The sequence below is a fragment of the Coregonus clupeaformis genome, chromosome 18 (assembly GCF_020615455.1).
Source record: "Coregonus clupeaformis isolate EN_2021a chromosome 18, ASM2061545v1, whole genome shotgun sequence".
Taxonomy (NCBI): Eukaryota; Metazoa; Chordata; class Actinopteri; order Salmoniformes; family Salmonidae; genus Coregonus; species Coregonus clupeaformis.
Genome location: NC_059209.1, coordinates 4,401,786 through 4,429,415, shown reverse-complemented (window position 1 = coordinate 4,429,415; position 27,630 = coordinate 4,401,786). Strand labels below are relative to the sequence as shown.

Sequence of the window (27,630 nt, the reverse complement as noted above, 5' to 3'; positions counted from 1 at the left end):
TACACTACAGTAGTTATCAGTATAATGAAACCATGGACTGGAGTTACAGTAATGTTCACTAGTAGACTACACTACAGTAGTTATCAGTATAATGAAACCATGGACTGGACTACAGTAATGTTCACTAGTAAACTACACTACAGCAGTTATCAGTATAATGAAACCATGGACTGGACTACAGTAATGTTCACTAGTAGACTACACTACAGTAGTTATCAGTATAATGAAACCATGGACTGGACTAACAGTAATGTTCACTAGTAGACTACACTACAGTAGTTATCAGTATAATGAAAACATGGACTGGACTTACAGTAATGTTCACTAGTAGACTACACTACAGTAGTTATCAGTATAATGAAACCATGGACTGGACTAAAGTAATGTTCACTAGTAGACTACACTACAGTAGTTATCAGTATAATGAAACCATGGACTGGACTACAGTAATGTTCACTAGTAGACTACACTACAGTAGTTATCAGTATAATGAAACCATGGACTGGACTACAGTAATGTTCACTAGTAGACTACACTACAGTAGTTATCAGTATAATGAAACCATGGACTGGACTACAGTAATGTTCACTAGTAGACTACACTACAGTAGTTATCAGTATAATGAAAACATGGACTAATCCAAGTTGATCCTTTTCTTGTCAGTCATTTCTAATGAAATTATAGTCACCAATTGTAGAGTTGAGTTTGTTTCACAGTCTATAGACTGTAGTATACAGCACTCCACCATTTTAGACCATATTTATCTGACGGAGAACAGAGATTCATTAACCTCACACACAGCCTAGTAATTCATTAACACCTGACCCATTTAATCGAGAGCAAGTGGCGTTTCAGATCATCTTTTTTTTTGCAGTTACATTACGAACTTCTCAGATCTCACCATGCCTGGAGAAGTATTTATCACGTCAGGAAACCCATTCACGTGACATAGCAATCTTGGTAACACTTCATTTTAAGGGGTCCTTATTACAGTGTAATTATATACGTAGTTACACTAACAAGTATTGTAATTAATTGTCATAATTCATAGTTACACTGTAATAACAACATGCAACTGGTTGTATTTGCAGTCTGTAAGTACAGGGATGTAACAATGAATGCTTGTTACTAGGGCTGTTATGGTGACCATACTACCGCCACACTGGCGGTCACGAGTCATAATGGCAAATTCCACGTAACCGCTTAGTCACGGTAATTAGGCTTCTCTAAGCTCTGATACTGCTGCTGGTCATTAGTAGCCTACCAAACTTCTAACTCAGCACTCTATTGTCCCTCTAATCACAATGACGTCAATGCAAATGTTGGAAAATCTAAGAAAGAAACATGAGATCCCATGAGCTCATGTTGCTCAACATTTCTATAGGCTATGCAATTGTGGGAGAAAATAGTGATGGCCTCTATTAAAAAGAGGAGGATCCCATCAGCTTTAATAGGCTTATTATATTTATTCCTCAACTTTCTTAATATTAAGCACATTGCTTCTCTTTACAACAGGAGTATAGCCTACCTGGCTGGCATGAATATGAACCGTTGGGAAAAGCGTCCTCCATTCGCTTTTTAAGTGCATAGATGAAATGTATTTTTTCCCACTGTCCATGTTTCTAGACAGGTGCATGATAATGGTCCATTCTAAATCAAAACAAATTTCACACATATATTATTTAGCATATGTAAAGACAGGATTAAATCAAGAATAGTCTGATGGGTGACAATATTAGCCTATCACTTGTGGATGATATATTATTACCTGTGAATGATGCCCAGCTTGTGTGCAGTAAGGCAAGAAACGCATGCCTTTTTTATGTGACTTTTTCCAAATCATAGTCGCACACCTCATGTAGCCCATAGGCATATACAGTACCAGTCAAAAGTTTGGACACCTACTCATTCAAGTGTTTTTCTTTATTTTTTACTATTTTCTACATTGTAGGATAATAATGAAGATATCAAAACTATGAAATAACACATATGGAATCACGTAGTAACCAAAAAAGTGTTAAACATATCAGAATCTTTGTTATATTTGAGATTCTTCAAATAGCCACCCTTTGCCTTGATGACAGCTTTGCACACTCTTGACATTCTCTCAACCAGCTTCACCTGGAATGCTTTTCCAACAGTCTTGAAGGAGTTCCCACATATGCTTAGCACTTGTTGGCTGCTTTTCCTTCACTCTGCCCTCTGACTCATCCCAAACCATCTCAATTGGGTTGAGGTCGGGGGATTGTGGAGGCCAGGTCATCTGATGTAGCACTCCATCACTCTCCTTCTTGGTAAAATAGCCCTTACACAGCCTGGAGGTGTGTTGGGTCATTGTCCTGTTGAAAAACAAATGATAGTCCCACTAAGCCCAAACCAGATGGGATGGCGTATCGACTGCAGAATGCTGTGGTAGCCATGCTGGTTAAGTGTGCCTTGAATTCTAAATAAATCACAGACAGTGTCACCAGCAAAACATCCCCACACCATAACACCTCCTCCTCCATGCTTTACGGTGGGAACTACACATGCGGAGATCATCCGTTCACCCACACCGCGTCTCACAAAGACACGGTGGTTGGAACCAAAAATCTCAAATTTGGACTCCAGACCAAAGGACAAATTTCCACTTGGTCTAATGTCCATTGCTCATGTTTCTTGGCCCAAGCAAGTATTTTCTTATTATTGGTGTCCTTTAGTAGTGGTTTCTTTGCAGCAATTCGACCATGAAGGCCTGATTCAAACAGTCCCCTCTGAACAGTTGATGTTGAGATGTGTCTGTGACTTGAACTCTGTTAAGCATTTATTTGGGCTGTAATTTCTGAGGCTGGTAACTCTAATGAACTTTGGGTCTTCCATTCCTGTGGCGTTCCTCATGAGAGCCAGTTTCATCATAGCGGTTGATGTTTTTTGCGACTGCACTTGAAGAAACTTTCAAAGTTCTTGACATTTTCCGTATTGACTGACCTTCATGTCTTAAAATAATGATGGACTGTCGTTTCTCTTTGCTAATGTGAGCTGTTCTTGCCATAATACAGACTTGGTCTTTTATCAAATAGGGCTATCTTCTGTATACCACCCCTACCTTGTCACAACACAACTGATTGGCTCAAACGCATTAAGAAGGAAAGAAATTCCACAAATTGACTTTTAAGAAGGCACACTTGTTAATTGAAATGCATTCCAGGTGACCTCATGAAGCTGGTTGAGTGAATGCCAATAGTGTGCAAAGCTGTCATCAAGGCAAAGGGTGGCTACTGTCCCAGGGATGTAGCTCAGTTGGTAGAGCATGGCGTTTGCAACGCCAGGGTTGTGGGTTCGATTCCCACGGGGGGCCAGTATGAAAAATAAAGATGTATGCACTCACTAACTGTAAGTCGCTCTGGATAAGAGCGTCCGCTAAATGATGTAAATGTAAATATTTGAAGAATATAAAATATATTTTGATTTTTTTACACTTTTTTGGTTACTACATGATTCCATATGTGTTATTTCATAGTTTTGATGTCTTCACTATTATTCTACAATGTAAAAAATAGTAAAAATAAAGAACAACCCTTGAATGAGTAGGTGTGTCCAAACTTTTGACTGGTAATGTATGTTTTTATAAGGTTTGTATCACAACTAAAGTGGCCAAATAACTTCTTAAAATTAAGCACATTAATGCGCTTTACAGCGGGTGTAGAGCCTAACTGGCATACAATCGCAGCGCGTGAGTTTCAAGTTTGGGGAAGATCATTTGCAGTCACTTTTGAGAATGGTGTTTTCCCACTAATGGAACATTCGCGCTTATAGCCTACTGCCAAAGCTTTTTTGATGCTAGTGGCTGTACTAATTTGGGATCTATCTCACAACTGTCCCAGACTGTGTTTGGAATATTTATTTCTCGCACAGAATAGAATAGGTCAATTTTTGTACTATGGGGGATAGTAGATTGACATAGGCTAGTGCTTTTGCTGTTCGTTAGGCCTACTCATCTTGTTGGCTGACAAAAAGTAAATGTGGACAGTTCTTCCAATATCTTCAATATGCACTTCGGAATTGGATAAGGATGTGCGCGGTTGCGTCCCAGATGTGTCTGTCTTCCCTTGTAGTCTGTGAGAAAGACCCGATCACGTGATGGAGAGCCATTTGAGTGAGAGGTGCTTTGGAGAATGCTGCCGGGAGAAGGGAATTATAATTATGATATTCAGCTCAAGGGCACAATGGCCACTGGCAGCAAAATGCATGGATTGTTTTAAGGGGCATTACGGCCACACAAAGGGGATGCCGCCAGGAAGTTTGAGGCATTATCAAGTGCTTGTCAAATTGTTAATGAGAGACTGATGAAGTGTGTACAGCCTGCGCAAGAAAACAAAGCAGAGCTCATGCTTTTCATGAGACTTTTTTCAAATTAACATTAGTCGCGTCATGCAGCCTTAGAATGTATTTAAAAATCAAAACATATAGGTCAATGTTTGTATCACAACTAAAGTTACATAAATAACTCTAAATTCAGCATATAGGAGTTCCTGTTTCTTTGTTAACCGCTCAACACAGAATAAACGCATGTGTGCACTCCCTCAAATCGTTTGGAGAAAATATGATTTATATTTTATTCAGCTATGTTCAATTGTATTCTTCATACTATAAAATAGTATAAAATAATGCCACGGAATTCTAAGCAAATCTTGTCTGCTAAATGAACTAGTGTAGCCCACAGCCATATGGCATAGCCATATCAGGGCCTAACATAAGGACAACTCAGAGTATGCTATTCTGTTCTTCTGAAATAGACTACATTTTCTTCATATCATGTTTCTTCAGACCTGTCTAAAATAAATCATGGATTTATTGTGATGGTGTAGGCTATATTACATGGATTTATTATATTTTTTTTTAATGTATATGTTCCAAAGGTCTGCATCAGTGGCTTGTAGGCTATACGTGGAAGCCAGGAGATGCTAAATGTGTTTATGTTAATTAACGGTCAATTACTGTGAGACTGGCATCAAGTTATTTGCTTGACAGTCACCGGCTGACGAAATTTAATGACCGCCACAGCCCTTCTTGTTACAATGCTTGTTACAAATGTTAAGTTTACTATAGCATGTCTTTTTTTTTGGTATTCTGACTGATTTCATGTCAATGCTAATATAGTGTTGGCTAGCTAATGTTAGCTAACTGTAGCTAGCTAGCAAACATTAACTGGCTTTGTTGTTGGGCCTACAAAGTAGGCTAGCTAGCTAGCTAGTTACCATCTACAGAATATACTTTCCATGCAATCTGTTGATGTTTTTGGGGATTAGCTAGCACGCTAGCTAACTAGTTTTTCTAACCTTGACTAGCTAGCTAGCTACCTAAAGCTGGCAAAAATACTATGGTCGCTGCTTGTGAGCTAACTAGCTAGCTAACATTAGCTGGGCTCGATGGTCTTATCTTCCCTGAACCTTGTTCTCAGGGTATCCATAGCCCAAGGGTATTTTGTGAGACATCCAGCATGTTAAAGGTAGCTAGCTAGCTATCTAGCTACTTATGTCAACACAAGCACTATTATTGCTAGCTGGGTAACACAACAACTAGCTATGCCTAGCTAGCTATATGCCTAAACTATAGAAATCTTGATGACGGTAACCAGGGGTAATGTATAGTGTCTATGCTAAATTGTCATATTATTCTTCTCTACCACAGATTCCCACAATGTCTCAGACTCTAGGATAGGAAAATTCTTCCAAGAAAGAAATGGATAAAGACAGAGCCAGAGACACAGTTGTCGATTTCCATTGTTTCTAAATTAGCTATCTAGGCTACTCACCATACTATAGGCTACAGATTTGAGTCACCACTAGAATAGTTATTTGTATGTTATTGAGTAGGCCTATATATCTTTGTTTAATCTAATTAATCAAATTATTAATCTAACAATAACAATTCGTATTATTTTTGGAAGAAATGTAAGGTATTTTTACGTTGTTGAAGTAGTAGGCCACACAGAACAGGACCGCCGAGTGCTGAAGCGCGTAATGCGTAAAATTCTTCTGTCCTCAGTTGCAACACTCACTACAGAGTTCAAATTGCCTCTGGAAGCAACGTCAGCGCAATAACCTATCGTTGGGAATATCATGAAATGGGTTTCCATGGCCGAGCAGCCGCACACAAGCCTAAGATTACCATGTGCAATGCCAGTTTGGGGTAGGTCCTTTCCTGTTTCAGCATGACAATGCCCCCGTGCACAAAGCAAGGTCCATACAGAAATGGTTTGTCGAGATCGGTGTGGAAGAACTTGCCTGGCCTGCACAGAGCCCTGACCTCAACCCCATCAAACACCTTTGGGATGAATTGGAACGCTGACTGCGACCCAGGCCTAATCGTCCAACATCAATGCCCGATCTCACTAATGCTCTTGTGGCTCAATGGAAGCCACAGCAAGTCCCCGCAGCAATGTTCCAACATCTAGCAGAAAGCCTTCCCAGAAGAGTGGAGGCTGTTATTGCAGCAAAGGGGGGACCAACTCCATATTAATGCCCATGATTTTGGAATGAGATGTTCAACGAGCAGGTGTCCACATACTGTTGGTCATGTAATGTATCTTCTTATGTATAAGCATGCGCTAAAAACATAGGTTACAATAGGTCCCGTATAGCTCAGTTGGTAGAGCATAGAGCTTGCAAAGCCAGGGTTGTGGGTTTGCTTCCCATTGGGGATCAGCATGAAAATGTATGCTCTCACTACTGTAAGTTGCTCTGGATAAGAGTGTCTGCTAAATGACTAAAATGTAATTATTCATCAGTGAATAAGACACAACCACTGGCCAAAGCATATGGATTAAATTCATGCTTTCCTTTGGAAGCCAATAAAGAATGCATGTTCAGTTTGATTTAGCATCCTTCTAGACTGTGAAAAACATACCCGACTTTCAAAACATGGTAGGCTGTGTAACTCCACCCACACCCTCCTGCAGCGCATGGATTTAAAGGGATAGTTCACCCATATTACAAAATAACTCATTGGTTTCCTTACCCTGTAAGCAATCTATGTACAAGCTATGGCAGCAATCAATGCTTTGCTTTAGTTTCCCTGGCAGTGGCTGGCGCTGTTTCCGAATGCTAAAGTTTTAGCATTTGTGGCACAAAAATCCCATTCAAGTCATTTTACCAATATTAGCATTTTTCGCGCATGATGTTCAAATCATCTACAAGTGACTTTGTTGTGTTTCACAATCAATTTTGATACTTTTGGATTTATACCACAAAGTCTTGAATGGGATTTTGGACACAAATGCTAAAACGTTAGCATTTGGAAACGGTGCCAGATAAACTAAACCAAAGATTGCTGTCATACTTTGTCCATAGAATGCTTAAAGGGTAAGGAAACCAATATGTCATTTTGTAATTTGGGTGAATTACACCTTTAAGCGCATCCACACAGAGCGTATGCTAACAATAAAGGCCTCGGCATGCTTCAGTTCGGCTGGCGCTTAGCCAAACTCGGCTAGCCGAACGGAAGGAATGCGCTGGCATACTCTCTTAAAATGTCTTCGCTTGAAAACCGAGAAAAAAGCGGCAATAGTACTGTTTGTCCATTTTGAGACGCGGTAGCCAGTACTTCCTCAAAATAGTCAGACATTAATCTAAAATAACTCAAGAAATGTGTCATTCATTTAGATGTTTTTGTCGAAGAGATCTTAGTCGCGCAATTTTACATCTAACTAAGATGTATGGTGCAGTATTTTTCAATGAACAAAAGTGAGTGAAACGAGTCGTCTCTCGTTAAACGACAACAAATACTTGATTGACGAGTCCCTACTGTTGACCAATCACCGAGGAAGGGGCGTACATAGCCTTCGGCTCTGAACTTCCGCTTGCCTCCAGAAAAAATGTTGTGTGCCCGAATAGCCGAAAGAAACCTTCGCCGAAGTCCAAAACGTCACAAAATGTCGTCATAATATATGCACCACTCTTCCGAACTGTTTCGGCTGGGAAGCGTGCGGACGCCTTTATTATTATATATAGGCTATGGTCAGCCGTGAGAATGGGTCTAGTCTCTAAACCCAAAGTCAAAGCTGCAGTTTGGGCGCATTTTGGTTTTAAGCCAAACGGTAAAGGAGAGCCTCATAATCTTGATGAGGCAGTTTGCAGGTTATGCCGGAGGTTTGTTTGTGCCAAAAGTGGAAACACGAGCAATCTAAAACATCATCTGAGACTAAAACACCCTACTGTTTTTTCTGAGTTTATATCGGCAACGTCTGGTTATGGATACTACTTCTCTGAGCCATTAGGTGAGTCTGCTATGCTGCAAGTCATTTGCACTGGCATTGAAATCTACATTCAAAGTTTGAATTCCTAACGTTTTTAGAACTGTAGGCTACGATGTGTTTTCCCGATGACTACCCAGTGACGATTTCTTTTCTCTCACTTTCACTCGCTGCCATGCTGTGCATTTTGCATAGGCCAGTGGTATACCGCAACAATCTTTGTAGAGTTGTCTTCCTACATTTCCATGCAGCCCATCCTTAGTACTAGATATTTAAATACTTGAATAAATATTTTTCTCACTTTTTTTAAAAAGAACTGCACATTTGGTGTCTGTTGCGAGGTTGAGCCCGGTATATCGAGTGCACGCACGCTACGCCGGGGTAGGCTACTGGGCGGTCAGCAGAACAAGCGCACCCAGATAGAAAGACCAGCCCTCGACCGAGTGTAGGCTACTTCTACTCGTAGATTATAATGGTCGGTCGTGAGAATGGATCTTGTCTCTAAACCCAAAGTCAAATCCGCAATTTGGGTGCATTTTGGTTTTAAGCCAAACGAGAAAGGAGAGCCTCAGAATATTGATGAGGCGGTTTGCCGGTTATGCCGGAGGATTGTTTTTGTCAAAGGTGGAAACACGAGCAATCTAAGACATCACCTGCGACTACGACATCCCTGATATATTTTCTGAGTTTATATCGGCAACGTCTGGGCATGGGTACTATTTTGAGCCATCAGGTGAGTCTGCGCTGCTGCAAATCATTTGCATTTGAGATTGAATGTAGCCTACAGTCAAACGTTTTTAGAATTGTAGCCTATGCTTTTGTGCTTTTTTTCAAGACATATTATTGTCGATTTTTCTCTCTCACTTTCACTCGCTGCCATACATGATGTGCATTATATACAACTCAATACTCGAAGATGATTTGCTAACGCACCAAAACGCCTGAATGTGATTGGTCAACCAGCAATGTCAGTCAAACTCTGTCCTCCTCGATGAGAAAGAAGTATCGGATATCGCCATCAAGGGTCACTGATATCGGACACATTAACATGTTGTTCGTCAGATATATTGCTGAATTTGTTGGCAATTAAGTAAAATATACAGACGCGGTATATTCTGTAAACATTCTATATTGGTAACTATTGTGTGTAAATCGATAACCGATTAGGATTTCATCATCGTTAGGCCTGATCTTTAGGCTATATCGTGGCACCCAGGTAAACCTATTTCACTGTGCTAACTAGCAAATTTGAAGAGCCATTGAACGATGGATCTAGTCTCAAAGAAGAGAGCTACATCTACAGTCTGGGTTCATTTTGGTGTAAAACCAAACGATAAAGGGGAGCCTGAAAATAAGGAGGAGGCCGTGTGTCGGTTGTGCCGAAGGATAGTTCCGTGCAAAACTGGGAGCCCGACCAACCTGAGATCACATTTAAGGGTTCACCACCCTGCTGTGTTTTATCAACTCATGTATGGTGGTGTTGGAGCCTCCATGCATCAATCATCAGAGACATCAGGTGTGTAATAGGCAAGTTATTTGCACAGGATGTGTGTGTGTGTTAGGGCTTGGAATTGACAGGGACCTCGCCATACGATATAATCACCATATGTACAGTTGAAAGTCGGAAGTTTACATACGCCTTAGCCAAATACATTTAAACTCAGTTTTTCACAATTCCTGACATTTAATCCTAGTAAAAATTCCCTGTCTTAGGTCAGTTAGGATCACCACTTTATTTTAAGAATGTGAAATGTCAGAATAATAGTAGTGATTTATTTCACTTTTATTTCTTTCATCACATTCCCAGTGGGTCAGAAGTTTACATACACTCAATTAGTATTTGGTAGCATTGCCTTTAAATTGTTTAACTTGGGTCAAACGTTTCGGGTAGCCTTCCACAAGCTTCCCACAATAAGTTGGGTGAATTTTGGCCCATTCCTCCTGACAGAGCTGGTGTAACTGAGTCAGGTTTGTAGGCCTCCTTGCTCGCACAAGCTTTTTCAGTTCTGCCCACACATTTTCTATAGGATTGAGGTCAGGGCTTTGTGATGGCCACTCCAATACCTTGACTTTGTTGTCCTTAAGCCATTTTGTCACAACTTTGGAAGTATGCTTGGGGTCATTGTCCATTTGGAAGACCCATTTGCGACCAAGCTTTAACTTGCTGAATGATGTCTTGAGATGTTGCTTCAATATATCCACATAATTGTCCTTCCTCATGATGCCATCTATGTTGTGAAGTGCACCAGACCCTCTTGCAGCAAAGCACCCCCACAGCATGATGCTGCCACCCTCGTGCCTCACGGTTGGGATGGTGTTCTTCGGCTTACAAGTGACCCCCTTTTTCCTTTTTTGTTTCATCAGACCAGAGGACATTTCTCCAAAAAGTACGATCTTTGTCCCCATGTGCAGTTGCAAACCGTAGTCTGGCTTTTTTATGGCGGTTTTGGAGCAGTGGCTTCTTCCTTGCTGAGCGGCCTTTCAGGTTATGTTGAAATAGGACTTGTTTTACTGTGGATATAGATACTTTTGTACCCGTTTCCTCCAGCATCTTCACAAGGTCCTTTGCTGTTGTTCTCGAATTGATTTGCACTTTTCGCATCAAAGTACGTTCATCTCTAGGAGACGGAACACGTCTCCTTCCTGAGCGGTATGATGGCTGCGTGGTCCCATGGTGTTTATACTTGCGTACTATTGTTTGTACAGATGAACGTGGTACCTTCAGGCGTTTGGAAATTGCTCCCAAGGATGAACCAGACTTGTGGAGGTCAACATTTTTTTTTTCTGAGGTCTTGGCTGATTTCTTTTGATTTTCCCATGATGTCAAGCAAAGAGGCACTGAGTTTGAAGGTAGGCCTTGAAATACATCTACAGGTACACCTCCAATTGACTCAAATTATGTCAATTAGCCTATCAGAAGCTCCTAAAGCCATTACCTCATTTTCTGGAATTTTCCAAGCTGTTTAAATGCGCAGTCAACTTAGTGTATGTAAACTTCTGACCCACTGGAATTGTGATACAGTGAATAGGCGATATGCACAGGCGAGCATGACGTATTTCCGGTTAAATCTCAGGATGGATGTAAACCTCCGGGTATGGTAGAATGCTGTGCTACCGTATGCTAGCATTGAATGCTTGTCGTCAAAAACATCCGAAACGGTTAATTTTCGTCGTTGTTTATGTTAATGTTTTTACTTGTAATACGATGACGTGTAAACGTACGAAAGTGTCCTTTCAAAAACGGGATGACAGCTCTTCCAGCCATCACTGCTGTGTGCCGCAATGTACAGTGACTGCCAGATGCAATTCTTCTGTTAGTTTTTTTACTTTTCCCAAAGACAGTGAATTACATAAACGGTGGGTGATTAACATTCGAACGAGTCAACTTTCTTACAACAAACACACGAGTCTGCAGCCGACACTTTCTAAGTGAAGATGTGATAGAGCCTCCGACTCCAGCTGGGCGCAGACGTCTGAAGAAGGGAGCTGTTCCAGTGCTGTTTCAATGGTTCAATGATTAATAACATTTATTTCGCAACACATTGTAGTCTGCCTATTTAATTGGACTCTGCATACCTAATTCCGCTTGCCGGAGTAGCATCTGGTTTGGGCTTCACTACAACCATGGCATCCACAGGTCCTGGCTTCACTCCCTATTTATTTATGAGATGGAGATTAGGAGAGATGCTAGTATGCATGTGACACAACTGTCTGGTGTTGAAATGATACAAACCATTGTTCGTGATTTATGCCACTCCTGCTCTGTTTCAGTGCACGAAAGTACAGGAGGGACGACAGACATGCCACATTCAGAGTAATGGGCAGTCTGATATAGTAATGCAACCAAATGATTGCATATCCCACACCCAGCCACACAGGAACAGTAGCTTTTAACAAGCACAACTGGCTGTGAATCACGCAATGTCATCTGAAATACACAGAAGCATAATTTAATGGGTTTTGAAAGACGAGGGTCTACAGCAGCAGGAGTAGGAGCAAAACTTGTTCTTTCTACTTTTTACTGGTGTAAGCAACTTATCTACTGTCTCGTGTCACTTTTGTGTTTTCTGCATCACTTTCCTACTGTCTTGCACCACTTGGCTATTGTCTTGTGCCATTTACCTACCTTCAAACAGTATTGGCAGAGCAGTAGGTGTGTGGTGCAACAGTGTAGCCTAGTACCAATAACAACAGTAGAGTGAAGGTTTTGCTCCTAATTCCTCTTGAACAGTAGAAACATCAAGTACAAAAGCAAGGAAGTTGGGCCATATGTTTATAAAGAAAGAAGTAAAGATGACAGGACAGTTTTGAGTAGAACATCAGCAGTTTGAAGAATAGCTGAGTGGAATATGTTACTGTCATTGCAGTCATCAAGTCAGGAAAAAGTAGTAATCTCATTATTGTTTACATTTCAAACCAAACTCCAATTTGTTTACAACAGACCCAACAACAAAGCATGGCAATTCCCACTCAGCTACCCTGGTCTGTATTAGGCTACCACTGTTCGGCTATCGTGAAAACCACTAAAGTTCTAAAGTGTTCTCTTAGCAATGGCAATCAAAGCTGTGGTAACATATTAAACGAGTAAAACGTGTTGAACGGAACCTTGAACAAGTTCAACAGAACTTTGAACGTGTCACTTAATCTAGTCCTACTCTCAGCTGGTATGGTGGCTTTAGTTTCTTCATTGAGCGGTAGCAGTGGGCTCTCACAGAGATCTCATTTGTAGCCCAGTTTTTACCTGATACTTTCATAAAAGTACAAACACATGAAGTGAGAGGTATATACACATGATTAAACTTTATTTAAAGCATGATTAACCTGAAGCAGGATGGAGTCATGACTTTAAAACACCAAAGCAAGGCTTCTAGCTCAGGCTAGCTAGCGTTAGCATATTACCTTCAAAGTTGCAAAGAAAATAAGAAACGTAACATTTGAAGCCTTTATCCAGTTTGCTACGTGGTGTCGTACTGGATGTCCGGACGACCCTCCGTATATCATTAACAGATACTTTAGGCAACTCCAGCAAACACCTTGTAAACGTCATCTCTGCCATCATAACGGTCTACTGTCACTGTCTAATGTTTTTTTCTGGTACCCGTAAATGCCCAAACATCCTTACACCAATACGGAAGTGATGCGTGCATAGAGCCTATTATAAGTGAAATCATCTGTCTGTAAACAATTGTTGGAAAAATTACTTGTGTCGTACACAAAGTAGATGTCCTAACCGACTTGCCAAAACTATAGTTTGTTAACAAGAAATGTGTGGAGTGGTTGAAAAACGAGTTTTAATGACTCCAACCTAAGTGTATGTAAACTTCCGACTTCAACTGTAGGTGCCAATATGATATGTATTGCGATTCTATATGTATCGCGATTCGATGTTACAAACATATTGCTTACATTTTGCTGCAAAGTGGCAAGAGAGAGCCATGAAAAAACAAGTTTTGATCAGTCATGGAAATAGTGCTGAAAACAAATTTGCTCATTATTTTTGAAAATATGGAGAACAAGCTATGAAGGAAAAATACTGGAGTTTTGGTGCAGGCACAGCTGACAGCGCAAAAATAATATTGCGATATTATCCAAAAATAATATTGCGATATCGTCAAATAATATCTCGAGATAGATATATATATATATTATATGTTCCCCATCACTAGTGTGTAAGAGAGAGAAAGAAACTGCAGTCTGCTTGCTCATATTCTACTCATTTTATATTTAGATTTGGGAGAAGAGAGCAGAGGTGTCCTGCTGCCAGCCTAATTCAGGTGTGCTTTTTCCTCCAGCCACAGTCCAGGCAGCTTATTCTAATTCCCCCTCCACCTCTACACAGGTTCAGAGCAGAGTCAACACTACATCAACGACAATGGTTCCCAAGGCAACTTCAGTGGTCAAGGCAACATCGGCGGTGGCCATGGTAACTTCGGCGGTGGCCATGGTAACTTCGGCGTTGGCCACGGTAACGACAGACCGCTTCACTTCATCCCAGACACGGTGGTCTGCGGTGAGCCATGGTTGGAGGGCGGTGACGCCCGTGCAGTGGGATCCATCCCCCCGTGCCTCAGCCTACGGAGGTGGGGCAGTGGGCCTGTGCCTGGGGGGTCAGCGGAGGAGGAAGAGGCGGGGGTGTTTGCCAAGACTCTGTCACTGCAGCAGGGGTGGACGTTTGGACCCTTCGTGGGAGAGTTGACCCGCGGCCCTCTGAGCTGCCTCAAATACGCCTGGGCTGTGAGTATGGACAGATAGATATTAGCCTGGGCTGTCAGTATGGACAGATGGATATTAGCCTGGGCTGTCAGTATGGACAGATGGATATTAGCCTGGGCTGTCAGTATGGACAGATGGATATTAGCCTGGGCTGTCAGTATGGACAGATGGATATTAGCCTGGGCTGTCAGTATGGACAGATGGATATTAGCCTGGGCTGTCAGTATGGACAGATGGATATTAGCCTGGGCTGTCAGTATGGACAGATGGATATTAGCCTGGGCTGTCAGTATGGACAGATGGATATTAGCCTGGGCTGTCAGTATGGACAGATGGATATTAGCCTGGGCTGTCAGTATGGACAGATGGATATTAGCCTGGGCTGTCAGTATGGACAGATGGATATTAGCCTGCCTGGGCTGTCAGTATGGACAGATGGATATTAGCCTGGGCTGTCAGTATGGACAGATGGATATTAGCCTGGGCTGTCAGTATGGACAGATGGATATTAGCCTGGGCTGTCAGTATGGACAGATGGATATTAGCCTGGGCTGTCAGTATGGACAGATGGATATTAGCCTGGGCTGTCAGTATGGACAGATGGATATTAGCCTGGGCTGTCAGTATGGACAGATGGATATTAGCCTGGGCTGTCAGTATGGACAGATGGATATTAGCCTGATTCCATTCGCTGTGCAGAATAGATAAGCATTTGAACAGAATATTGTAGCAACCCTGGTTTATCACCGTGGATATCGACTCTGCCACTTCAGCATGCTTTTGTGGCACAGTCGATGGCGCGCTGGCCTTCGGGTCAGAAGGTTGAGGGTTCGAGCCGCACTACCTGCCTGTTTCATTACAATATGGAAGCTGTGTAACTGAATATGGAAGCTGTGTAACTGAATATGGAAGCTGTGTAACTGAATATGGAAGCTATGTAACTGAATATGGAAGCTGTGTAACAGAATAGGTTTAGGGCCTTCAGAAAGTATTCATACCCCTAGACTTGTTCCACATTTTGTTGTTACAGCCAGAAATCAAATAATACCCCATAATGACAAAGTGAAAACGTGTTTTTAGAAATGTTATCAAATGTATTGAAAATGAAATACAGAAATATTTACATAAATATTCCCACCCCTGAGTAGAGGCACCTTGGGCAGTGATTACAGCTGTGAGTCTTTCTGGGTGTCTCTAAAAGCTTTCCACACCTGGATTGTGCAACATTTACAAGCATACCCATAACATGATGCAGCCACCACTATGCTTGAAAATATGGAGAGTGGTACTCAGTAATGTGTTGTTTTGAATTTGCCCCCAACATAACACTTTGTATTCAGGACAAAAAGTGAATCGCTTTGCCACATTTTTTTTGCAGTATTACTTTAGTGCCTTGTTACAAACAGGATGCATGTTTTGGAATATTCTGTACAGGCTTCCTTCTTTTCACTCTGTCAATTAGGTTAGTATTGTGGAGTAACTACAATGTTGTTTATCCATCCTCAGTTTTCTCCTATCACAGCCATTAAACTCTGTCATTGTTTTAAAGTCACCATTGGCCTCATGGTGAAATCCACGAGCGGTTTCCTTCCTCTCCGGCAACTGAGTTAGGAAGGACGCCTGTATCTTTGTAGTGACTTGGTGTATTGATACACCATCCAAAGTGTAATTAATAACTTCACCATGCTCAAAGGGATATTCAATGTCTGCTTTTTATTTTACCCATCTACCAATAGGTTCCCTTTGCAAGGCATATATTTATGTGTGGGGTACAGAGATGAGGTAGTCATTCAAAAATCATGTTAAACACTATTGCACACAGAGTGAGTCCATGCAACTTATTATGTGACTTGTTAAGCAAATTTGTACTCATGAATTTTAGGCTTGCCATAAGGTTGAATACTTATTGACTCAAAACATTTCAGCTCAAATTTTGTATTAACTTGTAAAAATGTCTAAACATAATTCCACTTTGACATTATGGGGTATTGTGTGTAGGCCAGTGACTAAACATCCACATTTAATCCATTTTAAATTCAGGCTGTAACAACAACATTTGGAAAAAGTAAACGGTGTGAATACTTTCTGAAACCGCTGTAAGCTGTGTAACAGAATATAGAAGCTGTGAGATCAGGATGGTGTATCAGGATAGATGTATACTGAACAAAATTATAAACGCAACATGCAAGAATTTCAATGATTTTACTGAGTTACAGTTCATATAAGGAAATCAGTCAATTGAAATAAATAAATTAAGCCCTAATCTATGGATTTCACCTGACTGGGCAGTGGCACAGCCATGGCTGGGCATGTGGGCCTCTTGGGAGACTGGCCCACCCACTGGGGAGCAAGGCGCAGCCAATCAGAAATAGTTTTTCCCCACAAAAGGGTTTAATTACAGACATTAATACACCTCAGTTTCATCAGCTGTCCGGGTGGCTGGTCTCAGAGGATTCCGCAGGTGAAGAAGCTGGATGTGGTGGTCCTGGGCTGGCGTGGTGACACATGGTCTGCGGGTTGTGAGGCCGGTTGGACGTACTGCCAAATCCTCTAAAATGACGTTGGCGGCGGCTTATGGTAGAGAAATTAACATTAAATGATCTGGTAACAGCTCTGGTGTACATTCCTGCAGTCGGCATGCCAATTGCACACTCCCTCAAAACTTGAGACATCTGTGGCAAACTGCACATTTTAGAGTGGCCTTTTATTGTCCCCAGCATAAGGTGCACCTGTGTAATGATCATGCTGTTTAATCAGCTTCTTGATATGCCACACCTGTCAGGTGGATGGATTATCTTGGCAAAGGATAAATGCTCACTAACAGGGATATAAACACATTTCTGCACACATTTTTTTTTCAAATAAGCTTTTTGTGCGTATGAAAAATATCTGGGATCTTTTATTTCAGCTCATGAAACATGGGACCAGCACTTTACATGTTGCATTTATATTTTTGTTCAGTATTGTATAGTCTTGATAGATAAAGGCTGACCTATACACTGTAAACTAGATGAAAATGTGTTCAGTTTGGTCTTCTAATCAGCTAATAATTGATTATCTCCTCTTGTTCCCAGATCAAAGAAAATGATTCCTACTACTTCGTAGATGCCTCGGATGAAAACAAATCAAACTGGATGAGGTGAGAAGTTATGTTTGAAACAATGTCTGCATTTAGTCTTTCAGGTTGTTAGTGATCTGTTGTTTAACCTTTTCAATTCAAACATGTATTCCTTTTAGTGATCTTATTAGTTAACCCAATGAATATAACAATGTCATTTATTTAGTCATTTATGTTTCTAATGTCCAAACAGACATCCCTATTTCATATTTATCTCATATCTGTTTGCATATCATCTTTAGTCAAGATATACAATTGATACATTTAGGGGTGGTTTCCAGGACAGTGATTCATCCTGGACTAAAAAGCAAGATCAATGGAGATTCTCCATTGAGATAATCTGTGGGGAAACTGCCCCATAGGCTACACAATGTTAATTTCACTGCATTGTCATGCCTCTCATCCCTGTTCAGGTATGTAGCGTGTGCTGCCTGCGAGGAGGAACACAACCTGACCGTGTTCCAGTACCGCGGTCAGATCTTCTACAGGGTCTCCCAGCCCATCCCTGAGGGGACAGAACTCAAGGTCTGGATTGGCCAGGAATACGCTGCCATGCTGGGTCTAGGGATAGGTACGTTTTGGTGTTCTAGCGCGACTGAAGATTATATTACATGCTAAGGCGTTATTAACTGGTATAGTATTATTTATTACTTAATAACAATTGGAGCTTCCTAGTATTAATTCCATGTGACGGAGAAGTACCTTTTTGGGTAATAATTATGGAATTACGCTGTTACCTTGTAGTAAAAGGGGGGCTGATCAGGGAGCTGTAAAATAAAGCATTACCTACACTACCAGTCAAAAGTTTGGACACACCTACTCATTCAAGGGTTTTTCTTTATTTCTACATTGTAGAATAATAGTGAAGACCGCAAAACTATGAAATAACACATGGAATCATGTAGTAACCAAAAAAGTGTTAAACAAATCAAAATATATTTTAGATTATTCAAATAGCCACCCTTTGCCTTGATGACAGCTTTGCACACTCTTGGCATTCTCTCAACCAGCTTCATGAGGTAGTCACCTGGAATACATTTCGATTAACGTGTGCCTTCTTAAAAGTTAATTAGTGGAATTTATTTCCTCCTTAATGCGTTTAAGCCAATCAGTTGTGTTGTGACAAGGTAGGGGGGTATACAGAAGATAGCCCTATTTGGTAAAAGACCACGTCCATATTATGGCAAGAACAGCTCAAGTAAGCAAAGAGAAACAACGGTCCATCATTACTTTAAAGACATGAAGGTCAGTCAATATGGAACAAATTTCAAACCATCAAGCGCAATGATGAAACTGGCTCTCATGAGGACCGCCACAGGAATGGAAGACCCAGAGTTACCTCTGCTGCAGAGGATAAGTTCATTAGAGTTACCAGCCTCAGAAATTGCAGCCCAAATAAATGCTTCACAGAGTTGAAATAACAGACACATCTCAACATCAACTGTTCAGAGGAGACTGTGTGAATCAGAATTCAAGGCACACTTAACCAGCATGGCTACCACAGCATTCTGCAGCGATACACCATCCCATCTGGTTTGGGCTTAGTGGGAGTATCGTTTGTTTTTCAACAGGACAATGACCCAACCCACCTCCAGGCTGTGTAAGGGCTATTTTACCAAGAAGGAGAGTGATGGAGTGCTGCATCAGATGACCTGGCCTCCACAATCCCCCGACCTCAACCCAACTGAGATGGTTTGCGATGAGTCGGACCGCAGAGTGAAGGAAAAGCATGTCTTTTTTACTTTAAGACCTTCATGTCTTAAAGTAATGATGGACTGTCATTTCTCTTTGCTTATTTGAGGTGTTCTTGCCATAATATGGACTTGGTCTTTTACCAAATAGGGCTATCTTCTGTATACCCCCCTACCTTGTCACAACACAACATGATTGGCTCAAACGCAAAAATTCCACAAATTAACTTTTAAGAAGGCACACCTGTTAATTGAAATGCATTCCATATTCCATATTAATTGAAAAGCTGGTTGAGAGAATGCCAAGAGTGTGCAAAGCTGTCATCAAGGCAAAGGGTGGCTATTTGAATAATCTCAAATATAAAATACACTTTTTGGTTACTACATGATTCCATATGTGTTATTTCATAGTTTTGATGTCTACACTATTATTCTACAGTGTAGAAAATAGTAAAAACAAAGAAAAACCCTGGAATTATAGGTGTGTCCAAACTTTTGACTGGTACTGTATATTTTGACTCACACAAACCGTTATTAAACACAATATTCTCACTCTCACAGGTGAGAACATCAAGTGTGAATTCGGGGACAAGGAAATCCTACTGCGGATCTTCCGTGACATCCAGGTTGTGCCAGTAGGCGGAACCAGCAGTCTCCCAGACATCAATGGCTCTTACAGCTGGTCAGACAACAGCCAATCAGGGAGCCCCTTGCCAGTCATCAGTGATGTCAGTAGCGGGTTACAGACTGATACCACTGACCCCACCCCTGTCCTCAACCCACCTCAAAACACCAATCAGACGTCACTGTCAACAGCCATGAAGTACGACTTTGTGAAGGGTGCTGAGAAACTGTTGTGCCCCTCTCAGCCCAACAGCCCCGTATGGGAGTTCTTTGGGTTTGAGCCGGACCCCAACGGCCAGCCGCTGGACAAGGACAAAGTAATGTGCAAGCTGTGTGGTCAACACGTGGACTACAGTGCTACTGTCACCCACCTGGAGAACCACCTGGTCCAGATGCACCACATGAAGCGCCGGGACGTCATCAAGGATGGCAACAAGCCCTGGGTTTCGTCCTCACGCTTCAGGCCTTACCACACTACGGGCGGCAGAGCACCTCGTTCTAGCAGCCCCTCAACCCACAGAACCAACAACAATAACTACAGTAATGAGGACTGGACTTGGAGTGGGAACGGCAGTTCAGCAGTGACCGATACTGTAACAGCGGGTTCGACCACCGCCGTTACACAGGGACCGAGAACGCTCTCTAACGTCTTGACCACTCAAACCACCAGTGCCATCACTAACTTCCTCATCAAAGACTTGTTGCCCCCAGATACAGTGGAGGGGGAGGGCTTCAAGCAGCTGATCCAGACCCTGCTTCCGTCCTGCAAGGAGCTTCCTTCAGCCTCTCTACTAGAGGAGGTGCTGAGGGACGTCCACACCAAGGGCAGAAAGAACTGGGCCAAGTTGCTGACGAACAGCACTGGGTTTAATGAGGAAGACACTTCCAAACCTACCATTCCAGTTCAATTCAAACCCAGCTCCTCAACCAGAAAAGCTGCCCGTTCCCGCTCAAAGACCCAGAACCAACTATCTCACCACGTAGCTGTTAGTGCTGACGTGTGGTGTCATGACTGGCAGGGAGACAAGGAGCGATACGCTACCCTGTGGGCCCATTTCATCAACGCTGACTTCGCTTCCCATAACCTGGCTTTGGCCACGCAACGTCTGGGTGAGACAGGAACTGGGGATATGGATCTGAGCGTAGTCGAGGCTATAGTGAGGTCCATGGCTCAGGAGTGGGACATCTCTCAGCCGAGTTTCATCCTGCTTGGGGGCGAAGAGATGGAAAAGACGAAGGTGGGTCCGAAGAAGCGAGAGAGAAGTGGAGAAGGGGTTGGTGGAGGTGGAGGTGCCCGTCACCACCACCCGAACTCCACCACATTCCTGGAGATGGAGGACTCCATATCCTCTGATGATCTCTCAGGTCTGGAACGAGCGATCGAACGAGCCAACTCCACCAGCGGGGAGTCCCACTCTCCACCCATACCCTGTTTCTTCACAGCTGTTCAGAGCTGCATAGAGGAAGTCATGGGTCATTCCATCATCTCAAAGACCCTCCGTGTATTCCAACACCTTCTCTACAGCCTCTTCTCCTTCCATGGTAAAGACATGGTAACTCTTCACCCAGCCAGGAAACTGATCTTAGTCCTACAGAAGCAGGAGACGGCTGAGCTGAAGTCTTGGGCCTATGGGAAACCAGGCTGGAATGGGCTTTACAGTGTGGTCAAGACACTCCTCCGCTATCAGAACATGATCTCTGAGACACTAAAACAAATAGACAGTGAGATTCAAACTGGACAAGAAACAGGAAGTCCCACTGACTTGGATTCAGGGACGACTGTGGCTTTGAAAACAGCTGACAACCATGACACAAACTCCACTTCCGCTGGCCGCGCTAACTCTGACACCACAGACGGCTCCAACTCATCGGTACCCGTCCCTCCCAAGCGATCTGACTGGAAGGTGTTGGAGGATCTCTCCTCCATGCTGAAACCCCTAGACGTGGCCTGCCGTACCCTGGCCAAGGAACCGTTCCCCAGGCTCTCGTTGGTCAAGCCCATCCTCACCGGCCTGCTCGACCGACATTTCGCCCCCCACCCCCGCCATCGCAACGACTCCACCATCTTGAAGGAACTCAAAAAGAAGATAAGGTGGGGCCTTGCCCGCCGGTACAACGACCCCCAGATCAACCAGGTATTGTGTGTAGCGTGCGCCCTCGACCCCCAGTTTCACGGCCTGGGCTTCATGGAAGTCAGAGAGCAGGCGACCACCTTCGCCTGGCTGAAGAAAGAAGCGGTCCGGATCGTAGAGGAGGACCAGAGGAGGGCCGAGGCGGCGGCGTCTCGAGGGGGCAGGAAGAAGAAAAGGGGATCCTCCTCGACCACCTCCTCATCAGGAGAGATGGAGGGAGACGTCCTAAGAAGAAGCAAAAGGCTGAAGGAGATCACCCCGGTCAGTTTCAAAGAGAGAACAGAGAGCGATTCAGATGAGGAAGCCACCGGTAGCTCTGTGAATGGCGACAGTGAGAGTGAAAACATGGAGCTGAAACTTGAGCCCGTGTCCCAGCAGACTGGCATGGAGTTCCTTCTAGGGGACCTGTTCAGCTCCCAGTCCCAGAACAAGCAGCCCTCCGTGGAAGAGACGGTGGACATTGAGCTGTCTGTCTTTAGAGCAGAGAAGGGAGCCACCCTGGGCGTGGAGCCTTTACAGTGGTGGAAGGCCAGATCAGGACAGCTCCCCCTGCTGGCCAAAGTAGCACGTGCCTACCTGGCTGCCCCGGCTGTCGCGGGCAGTGCTGTCCAGACGTTCCTGCAGGAGGGAGGAGGGGTGATACAGAGGAAGAGAACCAATATCCCTCCAGAGGGCCTTGACCAGATGCTGTTTCTGCACCATAACGGCCTGACCGCGACCACACAGGGTCACACAACGGTCTGAAATGATTAACACAACTTGCTGACTGTCACTCAATACAGAAATTTAACTATGGGGCTTCTCTCTCTCTCTCCAAGTTGATGAGATGGACTTAGTGATAGTCTTCACACAATCTCTGAAACTCGAAAGACTTTCCTTTCTTGGTTAAAATGTTGGACTGTTGAACATGTTACTGTTCTGTGTTTTCAGTATGTAGATAGAAACTAAATTAAGAGAGAAGTCCTTTTCGGTGCCTTATTCTTTGAACTGTTTGCATAACTACTGTACGCATGTATTGTTTAAGTTCTGTTTTTTGTACTGTATGCATATACTGTTGTTTAAGCTAGTTTACCGTCCGAAGTCTGATGGGACTCGTTTTTGTTCTGAACCTATTCATTTCAGTTTTAAGAACTTTTTACATTTCAGAATTATATGTATGTGTGATATACACATACATACATACATACATACATACATACATACACACCACACTACCGTTCAAAAGTTTGGGGTCACTTAGAAATGTCCTTGTTTTCAAAAGAAAAGCAATTTTTTTGTCCATTTAAAATAACATCAAATTGATCAGAATTACAGTGTGGACATTGTTAATGTTGTAAATGGCTATTGTAGCTGGAAACGGCTGATTTTTTATGGAATATTTACATAGGCGTACAGAGGCCCATTATCAGCAACCATCAGCCCTGTGTTCCAATGGCACGTTGTGTTTGCTAATCCAAGTTGATCATTTTAAAAGGCTAATTGGTCATTAGAAAACCCTTTTGCAATTGTTAGCACAGCTGAAAACTGTTGTGCTGATGAAAGAAGCAATAAAACTGTCCTTCTTGAGACTAGTTGAGTATCTGGACCATCAGCAATTTTGGGTTCGATTACAGAATCAAAATGGCCAGAAACAAAGAACTTTCTTCTGAAACTCGTCAATCCATTCTTGTTCTGAGAAATGAAGGCTATTCCATGCGAGAAATTGCCAAGAAACTGAAGATCTCGTACAACGCTGTGTACTACTCCCTTCACAGAACAGCGCTAACTGGCTCTAACCAGAATAGAAAGAGGAGTGGGAGACCCCGGTGCACAACTGAGCAAGAGGACAAATACATTAGTGTCTAGTTTGAGAAACGGACGCCTCACAGGTCCTCAACTGGCAGCTTCATGAAATAGTACCTGGAAAACACCAGTCTCAACGTCAACAGTGAAGAGGCGACTCCGGGATGCTGACATTCTAGGCAGAGTTGCAAAGAAAAAGCCATATCTCAGACTGGACAATAAAAAGAAAAGATTAAGATGGGCAAAAGAACAGACACTGGACAGAGGAAGATTGGAAAAAAGTGTTATGGACAGACGAATCGAAGTTTGAGGTGTTCGGATCACAAAGAACATTTGTGAGACGCAGACCAAATGAAAAGATGCTGGAGGAGTGCTTGATGCCATCTGTCAAGCATGGTGGAGGCAATGTGATGGTCTGGGGGTGCTTTGGTGGTGGTATAGTGGGAGATCTGTACATGGTAAAAGGGATCTTGAAGAAGGAAGGCTATCACTCCATTTTACAACGCCATGCCAAACCATGTGGACAGCGCTTGATTGGAGCCAATTTCCTCCTACAACAGAACAATGACCCAAAGCACAGCTCCAAACTATGCAATAACTATTTAGGGAAGAAGCAGTCAGCTGGTATTCTGTCTATAATGGAGTGGCCAGCACAGTCACCGGATCTCAACCCTATTAAGCTGTTGTGGGAGCAGCTTGACCGTATGGTACGTAAGAAGTGCCCATCAAGCCAATCCAACTTGTGGGAGGTGCTTCAGGAAGCATGGGGTGAAATCTCTTCAGATTGACAACTAGAATGCCAAAGGTCTGCAAGGCTGTAATTGCAGCAAATGGAGGATTATTTGACGAATGCAAAGTTTGAAGGACACAATTATTATTTATATTAAAAATCATTATTTCTAACTTTGTCAATTACCTATATTTCCTTTTCAAACTAATTTCATGTATGTTTTCATGGAAAACAAGGACATTTCTAAGTGACCTCAAACTTTTGAACGGTAGTGTGTGTGTATGTTATATATATATATATATATATATATATATAATTGGTTAACCAACAAGGTTTAATTTTGAGTGTCTGTAGGATTCATTTACTTTTCTGAGAAATTAACACTATATAAAATATATTGCAGCTGAAACAAACAAATGAAGATTTATTGGTTCTGTGGAGGAAATCAGACTGTTAACATACACAATGGATTATGGCGAAGCTGTAGACCTAACAAGAAATGAAACTTTGAACATGTAACTTTATAGTCTTTTAACCTCTTAAGGATCGGACCCTTTTTTCCAATTTTCGCCTAAAATGACATAGCCAAATCTAACTGCCTGTAGCTCAGGACCTGAAGGATATGCATATTCTTGAAACCATTTGAAAGGAAACACTTTGAAGTTTGTGGAAATGTGAAATTAATGTAGGAGAATAACACATTAGAACTGGTAAAAGATGATACAAACAACAAAAAAGTTTATTTTTATCATCTTTGAAATGCAAGAGAAAGGCCACAATATAATATTGCAGTTTAGGTGCAATTTAGGTTTTGGCCACTCGATGGGAGCAGTGTGTGTGCAAAGTTTCAGATTGATCCAGTGAAGCATTGCAATACTGGACTATTTTGTATCAAGTCTGCCCAAATGTGCCGAATTTGACAATTGATACATTTAAGTACATAAATATAGAGAGCATACAAAAACGACATGGTAATACAAAATGTAAGTTTACACACTCCCAGGAATGTCATACATGATGGATCATTAGCTTATACACTAACTTTCACACACCTAGATGGCCGGGCGGGGTGGGTGTGGAGCCAGAGACAACAGGACTTCAAACTGTAGAACCCAGTTCCTACATTTTAATATAAAAATTGATTTTATCAAACAAAACTATGCTACATTTTATCTCTGGGACCCTTAGGATGACAAATCAGAGCAAGATTACTGGCTTGCGAAAGTTTTCACCCCCCTTGGCATTTTTCTATTTTGTTGCCTTACAACCTGGAATTAAAATTTATTTTTTGGGGGGTTTGTATCATTTGATTTACACAACATGCCTACCACTTTGAAGATGCAAAATATTTTTGGGGGTGAAACAAAAAAGAAATAAGACAAAAAAACAGAACTTGAGCGTGCATAACTATTCACCCCCCCAAAGTCAATATTTGTAGAGACACTTTTTGCAGCAATCTCTTGGGGTATGTCTCTATAAGCTTGGCACATCTAGCCACTGGGATTTTTTCCCATTCTTCAAGGCAAAACTGCTCCAGCTCCTTCAACTTGGATGGGTTCCGCTGGAGTACAGCAATCTTTAAGTCATACCACAGATTCTCAATTGGATTGAGGTCTGGGATTTGACTAGGCCATTACAAGACATTTAAATGTTTCCCCTTAAACCACTTAAGTGTTGCTTTAGAAGTATGCTTAGGGTCATTGTCCTGCTGTAAGGTAAACCTCCGTCCCAGTCTCAAATCTCTGGAAGACTGAAACGGGTTTCCCTCAAGAATTTCCCTGTATTTACCGCCATCCATCATTCCTTCAATTCTGACCAGTTTCCCAGTCCCTGCTGATGAAAAACATCCCCACAGTGTTCTCGGGGTGATGAGAGGTGTTGGGTTTGCGCCAGACATAGCGTTTTCCTTGATGGCCAAAAAGCTCAATTTTAGTCTCATCAGACCAGAGTACATTACATGTACATTTTAGTAATTTAGCAGACGCTCTTATGAGTACCTTCTTCCATATGTTTGGGGAGTCTCCCACATGCCTTTTGGCCAACACCAAATGTGTTTGCTTATTTTTAAGCAATGGCTTTTTTCTGGCCACTCTTCCGTAAAGCCCAGCTCTGTGGAGTGTACGGCTTAAAGTGGTCTTATGGACAGATACTCCAATCTTATCTTTGGTCTCTTTGTTGCCTCTGATTAATGCCCTCCTTTCCTGGTCCATGAGTTTTGGTGGGCGGCCCTCTCTTGGCAGGTTTGTTGTGGTGCCATATTCTTTCAATTTTTTAATAATGGATTTAATGGTGCTCCGTGGGATGTTCAAAGTTTCGGATATTTTTTTATAACCCAACCCTGATCTGTACTTCTCCACAACTTTGTCCTTGACCTGTTTGGAGAGCTCATTGGTCTTCATGGTGCCGCTTGCTTGATGGTGCCGCTTGTTTGGTGGTGCCCCTTGCTTAGTGGTGTTGCAGACTCTGGGGCCTTCCAGAACAGGTGTGTATATATACTGAGATCAAGTGACAGATCATGTGACACTTAGATTGCACACAGGTGGACTTTATTTAACTAATTATGTGACTTCTGAAGGTAATTGGTTGCACCATATGTTATTTAGGGGCTTCATAGCAAAGGGGGTGAATACATATGGACGCACCACTTTTCCGTTATTAATTTTTTAGAGTTTTTTTAAACAAGTTATTTTTTTCATTTCACTTCACCAATTTGGACTATTTTGTTGTCCATTACATGAAATCCAAATAAAAATCCATTTAAATTACAGGTTGTAATGCAACGAAATAGGAAAAACGCCAAGGGGGATGAATACTTTAGCAAGGCACTGTATGTACATTATTTACCTTCAGAGGTGAATGTATCAAACCAGTTGCCGTGATACGTTTTTTTGTTGTGCGCTCTCCTCAAACAATAGCATGGTATCATTTCACTGTAATAGCAACTGTAAATTGGACAGTGCAGTTAGATTAACAAGAACTTAAGCGTTCTGCCCATATAAGACGTCTATGTCCTGGAAAGTTTGCTGTTACTTACAACAGTCATGCTAATCACATTAGCACACGTTAGCTCAACTGTCCCGTATACGGGACACCGATCCCATGGAGGT

The 27,630-nt window shown here is 42.3% G+C and overlaps 1 protein-coding gene across 1 annotated transcript; it reads left to right on the top strand.

Moving 5' to 3' along the window:
• Positions 1 to 8,010: 8,010 nt before the first annotated feature.
• Positions 8,011 to 23,221, top strand: LOC121572294. The gene is made up of 6 exons (XM_041884323.2): positions 8,011 to 8,077; positions 8,880 to 8,966; positions 14,073 to 14,467; positions 17,521 to 17,585; positions 17,978 to 18,135; positions 19,817 to 23,221. The coding sequence occupies exons 1-6, from the start codon at positions 8,011 to 8,013 to the stop codon at positions 22,753 to 22,755; spliced, it is 3,711 nt and encodes a 1,236-aa protein (XP_041740257.2). The 3' UTR covers positions 22,756 to 23,221.
• Positions 23,222 to 27,630: the final 4,409 nt, after the last annotated feature.

Excerpts from the sequence above, each read along its gene's own strand:
- LOC121572294 (XM_041884323.2), top strand. The coding sequence starts at position 8,011 with ATGGGTCTAGTCTCTAAACCCAAAGTCAAAGCTGCAGTTTGGGCGCAT. Across the intron at positions 17,586-17,977 it reads AACAAATCAAACTGGATGAG|GTATGTAGCGTGTGCTGCCT; the intron begins GTGAGAAGTTAT and ends ATCCCTGTTCAG. Across the intron at positions 18,136-19,816 it reads CATGCTGGGTCTAGGGATAG|GTGAGAACATCAAGTGTGAA; the intron begins GTACGTTTTGGT and ends TCACTCTCACAG.